The sequence below is a fragment of the Neomonachus schauinslandi genome, chromosome 8 (genome assembly GCF_002201575.2).
Source record: "Neomonachus schauinslandi chromosome 8, ASM220157v2, whole genome shotgun sequence".
Classification (NCBI taxonomy): Eukaryota; Metazoa; Chordata; class Mammalia; order Carnivora; family Phocidae; genus Neomonachus; species Neomonachus schauinslandi.
In genome coordinates, this window is record NC_058410.1 from 17,874,811 (window position 1) to 17,887,313 (window position 12,503).

Genomic DNA, 12,503 nt, shown 5'->3' on the forward strand with positions numbered 1-12,503 from the left:
ATGTGTGTGTGTGTGTGTGTGTGTGTGTGTGTGTGTGTGTGTGTGTGTGTGTGTGTGTGTGTGCGTGCATGTATATGTATATATATACAAGGGAATATTACTCAGCCATAAAAAAAAGAATGAGATCTTACCATTTGCAACAACGTGGATGGACCTATGGGTGTTATGCTAAGTGAAGTAAGTCAGAGAAAGACAAATACTGTATGATCTCACTTACATGTAGAATCTAAAAAACAAAACGAACAGACTGTTAAAACACAGAGAACTGGTGGCTGCCAGAGGGGGAGTGAGTGGGGGGGATGGGCAAAACAGATAAAGGGGATTAAGAAGTACAAGCGTCCAGTCATAAATAAGTAAGTCACAAGGATGAAAAGTACAGCGTAGGGAATACAGTCAATAATAGTGTAATAACTTCGTATAGTGACACACGGTGACTACATTTAACCGTAGTGAGCACTGCATAATGCACAGAATTGCCAAATCACTATACTGTACACCTGAAACTAATATAATATTGTATGTCAATATACTTCAATAATAAATAAAATTTTTTAAATGCTTAAATAAAAAAATAAATAAAACCTAACTGTTTAGAATTGTCATCTTTGGTAAATGAGTATTAGGAGACTTGAAACTTCTACTTTAAAGAATTTTGTAGGTTTCTCTTTTCAATTTTTTTTACAATGAGTGTATTATTGTAATTTGTATAATAAAAATGATTTTATATTATGCCTTATAATATTGCATTTTCACTTTCATATTATATTACCCAAGCACACAACCTAATCTGTGTATCAAATCCACATTCTTGGGGAAGAAGACTGAGAAAAATCTCTCAGAGTAAAAAGCAAGGTTAACGAGTGGCCTGGGGAGATGCAGAGATTTGGCACTGACCTCCTGCTTCAAATCCCTTTCCAGATACTTACAAGCCACTTGGTTTTATTTTATTTATTTTTTAAGATTTTATTTTTATTTATTTGACAGAGAGACTGAGAATGAGAGAGCACAAATAGGCAGGGCAGGGGGCAGAGGGAGAGGGAGAAGCAGGCTCCCCACCAAGCAGGGAGCCCGATGCGGGGCTCGATCCCAGGACCCTGGGACAATGACCCGGGCTGAAGGCAGACGCTTAACTGACTGAGCCACCCAGGCGCCCCAAGCCGCTTGATTTTAGACAAGTCCTATTTTTATGATCATTAATCATCGATAATTAGTATTTATTAAAAAAAAATTAGTATTTCTAAGATAAATAACAAAAATGGTATCTGTTACAGATATTCATTGATCTCTAACTTGTACCTAGGAAGTCTGGTGAGGGTGCTACAAACATCATTTTTATTTAATCTTTACAGCAACCTGGTGAAGAAGCCATTGTCATCCCCAACAAGCAGTGCCCGGACTGAGACTCCAGGCAGTGAATATCCAGGTGGGTGGGCAGACCCAGTCTGAGTCTGGGTCTTCTCTTCCAGGCAATACGGCCTCCCTTTGGGAGTATTCGTTTCTTCCTCTGCCCAGTCAAAATAGTAAGATAACTAATATCCATCTCACAGGGTTATTAAAAAGACTAAATGAGGCAGTAGATGTGGATGCCTCATAAACTCCAATGGACTTTTTAAAATGTCATTATTGTGATAATTATCAGCATAATTATTATTATGGCCTCCTCGTACTGTATTCACCCTGACTTTCTAGTTATTGGCAGTACTTTAGTGACGCAGATAAAGTACACCGAGTGACATGGTAAGTCATACTGATGAGCAGTCATGCAGAATAGCTTAACTGATAATTATCCCAGTAACAACAGCATTTAAAAGATTCATCAAAAATATTAAACAGGAGGGGCGCCTGGGTGGCTCAGTCGGTTGAGTGTCCGACTCTTGGTTTCGGCTTGGGTCATGATCTTGGGGTCATGAGGTCGAGCCCTGTGTAGGGCTCAGCACTCTGCCGGGAGTCTACTTGAGGGTCTCCCTCTCCTTCTGCCCACATCCCCCTCCCCTCCGCTCTCACCACTCTCTCTCTCTCTCCCTCTCTCTAAAATAAAATAAATAAGATCTTTACATAAAAAAATATATTAAAGATTATGTTTTTCCTTAAGTTAAAATTCTCCTTTAGAAAGGCTTAATCTTCATGAGTCAAGCAACAAACTCCAATGAAGAATTCAGATAAAATACCAGAACAGATTCCAGAAGATGAAAGAGACCAAAGGAATATACTGGAAGAGTGAAACCCACACCCTAAGGAGAAAGGAGATACACATACAAACAAAAATAACCCTTTGAAATCACAGCTGGAAATCTGTCTTCCTCTTGGCATCTCTGTTAAGAAGCCATGCCTCCTCCGTCTCACACATTAAAAAAAAATCACACACACCCCCGCAAACACATCCAGATGTTCACGAATATTCATGATGTGCTTCCAATCTGGTTTGGACTCACCCTTGATTTATTTCTGATTAAGTTCCACCAGCTTCTGCTGGGGCCCATGAGATGGATGGCACAAATTTAGAGAATCTTCGTATGGTAAATAATTGCAGAAAGTCTCTCAAACTATCCCTTATAAATAAATGATTTGTGCACAAGCCTCAGAAGAGCCAGACATGGAGAAACTGGCTTAGTCCTGAGCCTGAACTCGAACATCATTGCTGCAGTTCATAAATTAAGCCTCCATGTCTAATACCCAGGGGAAAGGGAAGGGGAAGAGGAAGGGGAAGGGGAAAGGGAAAAGGAAAGGAAAGGAAAGGAAAAAGGAAGAAAGAAAGAAAAGAAAAGGAAAAAAGAAAAAAGCTAGAAACGAATGTTTTCTTTTGAGTAATATAATGGGACATTAGAGGAAATGAAGATGTATTTTCCAAAGCCACCAAATTAGTTTGTGTCGTTCCAGATACCCAAATGGTTGAAAAGCCAGAAGAGTGACTGGATCGGCTGCACTGAAGACATTAGCTCAACACTGTACCATCTCGCTTTCTTCTACTTAAAATAAAATTCTCAAAACTTCCAAACTGAAGGAAAGGCAGCTCCAGATTTAAAAAAATAACTGCTGAAATGGGTGTAATGGTCTTTTCTTCTTCTTCAGCATGGAGCCCAACACCGGGCTTGAACTCACGATCCTATGATCAAGACCTGAGCTGACACCAAGAGTCGGCCGCTTAATTGACTGAACCACCCAGGCATCCCTGTAATGATCTTCTTATAAGAAGTGGCTCAGATCAATATGAGGTGGGAAACAGATGCAGAAGGAAATGTAGATAAAACTAAATGTCCTTATAACTTGCCGCCCTTTGACAAATATTTGAGGCAGGCAGAGTATAACCTCCCTCCAGGAAGCTCCCAACTATCTTCATGTTAATGCTTTGCTAGAGGGAAAAACAACCCTGGTTTGATAAAAAGGCCTCGGGCATCCCTAGAGTCTTCTTTAGCATATGAAAACCCTTTTGGAATGTCCCTTATCTTTACTTCCCCCAACCCCAAAGTATATAATCAGTTGCTCCTCACAACCCCAGATCAATAGCCAGCAGGCAGTAGCAACTTTCTGCCCAGGGGTCCTGCCCACGGGTCCGGCCCACGGGTTCTGTTCCCGTGCTTTAATAAAACCACCTTTTTGCACCGAAGGCGGTCTCAAGAATTCTGTCTTGGCCGTGGGCTCCAGACCTCACCAACATTCCAAAACTACATCAAATATACCAGGTGTCCCAGGGCCCAAGTCTCTCTGTCCTCAGTCATGCCAGTGCCAGGAGCTGTGGTGAGACTGGTCTAAAGTCCGGACCGAAAGGTCAGGAGGCCAATGGCAGCTGTGCCCCAGGTGACTTCCTGTCTGCGCCTGGCCCTTCTCTGTCTAATCCCATTTCAGACCCCCAACATTCGTTATTCCCTAAACAGAGCCTCGAAGGACAAGTGGGCCACTTGGCCTGAGACACTCGGTCCCCACCAGAGGCCTCAAATTTAGACCTTTGATGACTGCATCATTATAGGCGTTCTAGATACAGCCACAGAAACCCACTTAGGCCCTGAAAATAAACATCCATCATGCTCCTTTACATTTTGTCTGAAGGCAAGACCATGAACATAGGTCTCTAGCGTGCTACAAATTCACATGTTTAAATAGCCTATACTTCCCTTGGGATATGCACAAATAAATTACACTGCAACCTCCCACGTTAAAAGTGCTTAAGTGTTAAAATGCAAACATTTAGATGGCACTACAGTTTTGGTGACCTGGTGTTGATATCCCAGGGCTCCCCAAAAGGCACCTGGCGGGGACTTGCTCAACTATGAAACGTCCTGATTCCAAAAACAGGAATGCTCCTTTTCCCTCCCAAACGCTGGCCAAGCCCTCCCAAGCTCTGATTCTGCCATCAAAGTGGACTCACCGACTTTAATTCCATGACTTTTCTCCCCAGTTACTGCCCATGTGATTAAAATTTAGGAATTCTTCATTGTATGTAAATGAAAACCACAAAGCTTGGACGTCTTTCCCTTTCTGGCAAACATTTGTAATTCTGAGGAAGATGCTATTTTGGTTTTTAATCCCCTAGGCATATTGTGTTTTAGAAAATGCAAACAAACAAAAACAGTCATTTCTCAATGCTCAGGAGCAAAAATGAAGCTGACGTCACTGAGCCATATTTGAAAAACCTGATGAAGACCTCTTGCCTTGTAGACGATTATATCACACACAACACATCTAAACTGTTCCCAAATTATACATGCAGTCGACCAAGGTTCCTAAGTGTAAAAGGATAGAAACACACCTCCATTACAAGCGATGTCGAGATCAAATCTGGCAGCCAAGAGATGGGTTTCTGTCCATCCATGTTAGTGTGGTGCAATGCACAAAAATGCTGAACAAGTTGCCACTGGGCCTCTGACTATAAATGGGACTTTGTGTGAGAAGAGCCAGGACCGAGAACTGTATCACCATGTGGCTTAAGACATAAAGCCTCAGTGTATTTTGACATCAAGTCTGTGAATCGCACAGTAGAATGTAGTTCAGACTTGACGTTTAATGCCCACTGTTTCTGCCTGCAATCTGCAAATTAACAGTGGCCCCAAGCTGGCAAGTCCTGTCCGTGAAGACAAAATGAAACAAAACAAAAACAAATGCCTCTCAGAGCAACGGCAGGGCTTCAGCAGTATAATATTTAAACTCCAGACACTTTGCCACTCGGATCACATTGCCATCCTTCGGAAGCGAGAACACGGGTCCAGGGAGGCAACATTCCCGCCAAATACCTGTGACCTACGCACTCAGGTGGGGGCAACCTCGCCTTCCCTCATCATTTTCTTGAATCTTCAGGCGTCACAGGAAACCTCTTTTCCACGTGTTTTGTTCTCTCTAGCAAATAACAAAAGAGAAGTCGATAAAACAACAACCCGCCCCCCCCCCAAGTCTGAACTAAGTCTGCATGCCCCTGGGGAACCACAAGTTCACCTTGACCCAGCCAGCCAACCGTTGGGAAACAGCAATTATTTTTGTTTTGTCTTGTGAATGGTGATGAATCAGAACATCCTAGCTTTTTATATCATGAATAATCCAAGGACTTGTTAAAGAAGACCATGTATCTTTTTCTCCACATATTTATATCTTAGGTTTCAGCCGCAGTAAACTTCTTGTAATTGCCTTAAGAGCCACCACATTTTCTCTCCTAATTTTTGACCTTTGCAAAAACTGTGACCTCTGCCTTAAGTTCTTCTGCACTGTCCACCCCCCATCCCAAAATCAGGTTAATCTTCTGTGTCCTTAATGAGCGGGCTTGGGTATCACCTCTTGCAGGAAGCCTTCTCCGACTTTCCTACTGTGGGTCGGGGGCTCTTCTCTGTACCCCCGCACAGCATTGTAATAATCTGTTTACTTGTCTAATGCCCCCAACTAAATTGTGACCTCTTTGTGGATGGGGAAAACATCTTTTACCGGTCTTTCTAGAAAAGGCAAAATCTCAGATACAGGCTTAATGTTCATAAAATATTTAAAAACAATTACATAATAAATGAACTCAACAAATACTTATCACATACCTCTTACACACCATGAACTGTTATCTATGTTGGAATGCAGAAGTGAAGTGACCGAAACAGACCAACAAAATTCCCTGTCCTCAACACAGGATTTGCTGGGAAGGGACTGAGGGAATTTGGCAGGGCTGGTAACTATGTCCTATATCAAGCTAGAGTGTGAATGGCATGGATACATCCTCTTGACAAAATCATAGAGCTGAGATCTGTGCATTTCAATATGCAAATTTAGCCTCACAAAGAACTTTTCAAAAATAATAATGAAGTGGGTGTGGGGAGTAAGGATAACATAAGATCCTTGAAAGGCTAACAACTATAGAAGCTGGATAAGAGGCACGGAAGTTCGTTACAGTGTGTTTATGTATGTTTAATTGCCAAAATAAAAAGCTAGAAATAATCTGTTTACTCCTATAAATACACCATCGGCAATGGCTGTGATGTCACATCTGTCTGTTATAACATGCAATATTTGAATCTGCACCCCTGGTCCCTAAAAACCTGCGTGAGTCTCCACCTGGGCTCCCATTTACTGGTGCACACACACAGGTGATCATGATCTGGCACCGAGCCCAAGCTAGGCTTTGGCCGACATTTGTCAACCAGGTCCCCCTGTAAGTAGGGACTCCTTCGTCACGGCTGTATTGCACCAACGACCACACACACTTGTTTTCTGTCCACACCCAGGCACACTCAAAACCTCACAGATGCCGAGGAAGCCGATATGGCAGGTCATAATTGCCCACCTTGCCTGTGTCCCTTTCCTAGCCACCGTGTCATTTTGACAGATGTTGGACTTCGCATCACTAGCGATGGGCCCATTATGGACTTGGAAAGCCGTTATCATTTCCAAATGCAGACTCGCCCAGCCAAAAAAACACGCAGTACTCAGGGATGTACCAAATGTGTAGAAATATGGGCAGCTTCCCTGCAGTTCACGAGCACTTATGTCCCAATCCCCAGCAGAGGCAAAGGCTCAGGTCCAGACATACTGTTCCTTTAAGGCCCGTTTGGTGCTAAATAAAAACTCTCTCCATAGTTATAAATTTGAATCATAATCCTTGTTTATACTGTTGAATGTTCACCCATCTGGACTCTCTGTTGCCTTCATCTAAACTAACTGGCCCCAAAAACACTTTATCAAGGAAGTGCTTTATGCTAGTAGGGAGCCGGGTGATTAGGTCCTGGAAAAGTAGCTCGATATTCAATCCAGAAAGTTAATCACTAACATAATTATCAAAACCTTATATTTTTCAGGGTTAAGTCAAGCATTGCTGTGGGCAGGGTATCTTTTTGGTTGGTGTGTTCTCTGGTTGACATGTAATTAGCTCTTAAAGACAATGCATTTTTTGACTTTTAAAGCCAAACACAAATATCTAGATATCTATTCTATCTATAGAATATTCCCTCAATTGCCAAAATTCACCCAGAGAATCTGAAATGAAACAAAGTCATAAACTGATTCAACCCATCGTTCAAAACTCTGTAGGAAGAGAAAACTCTTTCTAGGAAATTCTAGGCAGGTTGGAGAGGTAAAGGGGAGCTCTGGAACTGCTGAATGCCAGGTTAGATGCCATGTGTTGGCATCTAAAAGTCTGAATGACTTTTTCTACAGCAGACACAACAAACTTAATGCTACTTTTTTCCGTATAAAATGCTTTAGGTGGGGCGCCTGAGTGGTTCAGTAGGTTAAGCGTCAGATTTTGGCTCAGATCATGATCTCAGGGTCATGAGATCGAGCCCCGGGTCCGGCTCTGGGCTGGGTCTGGAGCCTGCTTAGGATTCTACCCACTCCCCAACTCCCCACACCCCTGCTGTTGTGTTCTCAAGCTCTCTTAAAAAAAAAAAAAAACTCTTTAGGCTCCTACTGTATTCCTCTTACTGCTTTTGGTGGATTCTTTCTTTTCCAAGCCACCTCAGTTCAGCTTTCACGGGACTGCTTATGGACATCGAAAGGAGTATAAAGTTGCAGGTCCTCAGACCCAAAGCTGCTCCAACAGCAAAACAGGGAAGAAGTTTGTCTACTTGCCCAAAAGTGGAATAATGTGCAATAAAATAACGAAAAAATAAATAAAATAATACAATAAAGGGAGCATTATGGACTGAAAGTTACAGCTTTTCAACAAAATGAGTTCCCATCAGGACTCAATCTGTGATGAGCTAACCACCATGAGAGGGAACTTGGAATATGTCGCCTAGTGTTGCATACATGGCCCAAATGAATGATGGATGACCTTAAAGCACATCTCACATGGACTTCTAGACTCCTGAACCATGTGGATGACATACAGGACACATGGCATCTAACCTGGCATTCAGCAGTTCCAGAGCTCCCCTTTACCTCTCCAACCTGCCTAGAATTTCCTAGAAAGAGAACCTGAATATACCCATCAGGGATCTTACTTTTTTCACTAACTACTGTTTAAAGGATGAACAAAGTTTCCAGCCTGGCTCGAATGAGCTCCCATCAATTTTACCCACCACCACATTCCTGCACCTTTGATGAGAACTAATTAAGCTCATGCGGTGTTTCTTTTTTCCCCCAGACTATCTTTTGCAGCTCTGGAACACAGCACACCAAATTAAGCCCATCTGTCTAAATGGGAAGAAGTTATTTATCCCACTGCCAAGCAGGCTTTCTTTCCTACCTAGATGCTGCCTTCCAAAGTTCCTAAACACCTTGCGGTGATGACAGTAACCCCAACTCTTAACCAGCTAGAATTCTGGGACAGCAGTTGTGTGTTACATCCAGGATCATCTACCAATGCACAGCAAGCATTTCCTTGCATGGCAAAATGTCCAAGGAAGCCACAAAGTATGCTACCAGACTATCATTCAAGGTCAAAATTACAATATCCAAGAATTCAGTGCAATTTTTAAGTTGTTGTTCAGCTGCAATCTTGCCCCCCACAGAAAAAAGGGGGGGCCGTCCTTTTTCATTAATGATGCCCTAATAAAAGAGCCTAATTAATTTCAATGGAGTCCTCGGCCACATGAGGTTACTTTTGTTAAAAAGGAAGAAACAACCCTGCCATTCACACATGCCAGACGACAAAGCTATAGGAAAGATGCCCTGGGCAATGATGACGCCCATGTGCCTGCCTGGGCCAGGATGCTAGGCTCCCAGGATGATGGCTCTCAGCCCCCAACCCAAGCTTCTCAGCCTCAATCAACTCAATTGTACTAACTCCCACCACTGCCTACTAGCCAGGTAGTGAACAATTTGAGAATCAATAGGTATCTGACAGTCATGATACACTGTTACTCTTGACCTGAAGAATCTTCACTTAGGTGGAGTTAAGGAAAGAAATTAAAGTCCATAGGAATGCCAGAGTCTCAATGTAGAAGTGAAGCATGTCCACTTGCAGAATAACAAAGGTGCCTAAACTAGTTGCCTAAACTAGTTGTTATATAATAGGTCCTTTATAACATAAAAGAATTATTAATAAATGAATTCTTTGTTCCGAGTTTCTTAATTATTGCTTTTTCTTTTATTCCTACCCTAAGCAGATTTATGGAAATTTTTTAAAAATAAATAAATAAGGATTCGAGTGAATCAGCAGTTTTCAAACTATTTTTAAAGGCACAGAGACTCTTATTCAAAACAGATCCATGTGGCCCCTTCTCTCTCCGCGCCCCCCCATATAAAAGATGGTCAAAAAGGAGTTGGCCTGGATGAGGAGACATTCCTGAAGGGGTCTTGAGGTCACCACAGTGAAATAAAACAATTTGAAAAGCACTGAACCAGATGAAACCAAACAGAATATACAATGAAAATTTAAATTAATAAGCGCAGAAGTTTCAGTAAGATTTTTTTGTAGCAAATGCACAACATGGAAACATTAGCACACATATAGATTACAGAGAGAGACCTAAGCTATTTATTTACTATTTATCACATGCAAGTTCAAATGCGGCATTAATCCTAAATGGTCTTCATGAAACAGCCAAATGAATTTCAACACCTGAGTGCAAGGACAGAGCCATGAAAAATGGTGATTATGAAGATCTTAATGACATGGAAGAACTACAATAAAATATTAAGTAAAAAAGCAAGAATTACATTGCTGATGTAAAAATGCCCAGGAAAAGCACTGAGCAGGGATTTGCTAAAATACCAACATGGTAATTACCAGGTGAGAAATTAGGGTGGTTTCTGGCTTCTTTAAATTTTATTTTAGGAAGGAAGGAAGGAAGGGAGGGAGGGAGGGAAGGAGGGAGGGTGAAAGGAAAGAAGAAAAGATCTAGCCTAGACATTCTTCGGGCTTAGAGTCCATAAAAATGTAGTGTACACTGGCCAACAGGGAAAACACTCTTGTCACTTAGGTTAAAACATAAAATCTAGTCTTTTCATGAATACAAAGATTTGGTCATGCCATCCCAGCGAATACTCAATTCATCTGATGACCACAGAGCTAGATGATTCATCCTTTGGGACCTGAACTTTGTACCCCGATCTAGCACAGCAGCTTACAGAGGGACACCCCAGGCACAACCAGGACCGTCAGAAGGCCTGAGGGAGTGCTGGATCAGGAGCAGGACACCGAGCAGCCCCGCCGGGCAGAAGCATGTTCTCAGTGCCACCCACTCACCACATCCAGGTCCTGGGACACCCGCCGTTTCCGGAGCTCCTCCATCCTCTCGCACACATCAGAGAAACAGGTGTTGTAATAATCTGCATACTGCTGTGCCAGGTCATCGATGTTTCCCAGCGAGCCGTCCTGGGGGCGAGGAGGGCAGCAGGAAGAAAGAGGAAAAGAACAAAGGCAGTCAGTCCACCTGCAAAAAGACCCACTGCTTTTGGTCCCCCTCTCCATGCAGTTACACTAATCATGGCTGGGATTCAGCGCCAGGCTAACTTTCATGTGTGATACCTCCTAATCCTCAGGATACCCACTGGACACCAGACCTGTTTCCTCACTGTGCAGGTGAACAAACAGGAGGCCAAAGAAGTTGAGTGACTGCCCAAGGGTTCCAGGGCTAACAAGCAAAGAAGCCAGGCCTCCAACCCAGGACTGCCGATGCCAAGGCCACGGTCTTAAACCCACACCACCGCCTGCCTGGCAGGGCTCAGAAACCCTCAGGGGTGCACCTTCAGAGAAGGCACTGTGCAGGTGAGAGGCTCCCTAAAGCCCAATCAGTGGCTGCACCAGAACCTCCTGGGAAGCTTCTGAGAAATTCTGATACCAGGACCCCACTCCCAGAAATTCTGATGAGAACCAGAGAACTGAGGACCGGTGAGGATGCTACATCTGAGACACACCTGTGCCATGCCTTCCCAAGAGACCCTTGACAAGAACACCCTATCCCTTGAGTTATTCCAAGAAATACGAATAACATGCAAGGAGAGTACACATTACAAATTCACCTAAAGAGGAAACCCACCTGGGGCCTCAGCAGCCGCTCTGGAGCCCACGCTCCGGAGCCCAGACTCAGCTCTGCTGCCCCTTACAACTCAGTGGCCCGAGGTGGGAACACCGGAGCAGTTAAGTACCTATCTCACAGTGGAACTAATGAAGGAACACAGTCAGGCTGGCACGCACATAGGCTTATTAGTTACTAACATTTGCCTCAAGATAACGTTTCAGACTGTAGTCTTCCCTTAGGGGAGTGGATGCCTAAATGCACGTCTGAACACATTCATGAGGACAAGCGCTGCCTACATTTTAAGTCATGCCGTTTGCTTCATTCATTCATTCATAGAAACATTTCCCCTGCCCCTTTGTACCTCCCAACATGTCCTTTCTTTGGTATGAATAAATGGCGCTACGAAGACCACCAAAGAAACACAACTTTGAGAGAGCCTAGAAGGTGCCCACACTTTCCATTTTACAGAGCACAGCCCTATCACATGACACACAGCAACACTTGTAAAATGCTGCTAAACACACTCAGATTGCAAGTGGAGTTGGGGAATTAAGAGTTCTCCGAAAGCCTTTCTGCTAAAGACTTTCAGGCCTTGTCAAGAGGCCTGGGTCAGAACAATCTCTACCCTAGATCTGTGTTTACCGATTTTACGCAACCAACAGACAGGAGAAACAGAAATGAAAACAAATTATTTTTTAGAAAAAAACCTCTTCCTTTCCCACCAGTAAAATGTTCTCCTTTGAGGTTAATTGCCTCCAAATCCCTAGTGCAGATCTAGGGGCGAGAAGAACTCTTATGAGACCAAATAAGGTGTTTTGAGTATCTGAACATGTCTGGGCAAAAGTCATTCCCCACTCGGTCCGTTGGTCTGTCCGTCTATCTCAGACAACAGGCTGGAAGGACACAGTAGAGGAGCTGAGAGCCCAACCTCCTCTTCAATAGGTCCCCCAGTAGGGAAATAAGATTAGTCAAGGTAAGAAATCTGCTGCTGAGACTCTGGGGAAAGGTCCAGGGGTGGTCAGCCTGCTGGTCTTTGCTTTACTACTGTCAAACTGCCTGAAACCAGAATCACTGGGGAGGAAGGGGGCCAGACCAGAATATCTTAAGGTGACGTTCCTGAAATACAGCATGATA

The 12,503-nt window shown here is 43.3% G+C and overlaps 1 protein-coding gene across 4 annotated transcripts in view; it reads right to left on the reverse strand.

Moving 5' to 3' along the window:
* SASH1 (SAM and SH3 domain containing 1) overlaps nucleotides 1-12,503 on the reverse strand; it is a 189,136-nt gene that overhangs the window by 135,767 nt on the left and 40,866 nt on the right. For all 4 annotated transcript variants that reach the window (XM_044917637.1, XM_044917636.1, XM_021693636.2 and 1 more), the window contains exon 2: nucleotides 10,595-10,723. In XM_044917637.1, the coding sequence (XP_044773572.1) occupies nucleotides 10,595-10,723 (129 nt within the window). The remainder of the gene's footprint in view (nucleotides 1-10,594; nucleotides 10,724-12,503) is intronic.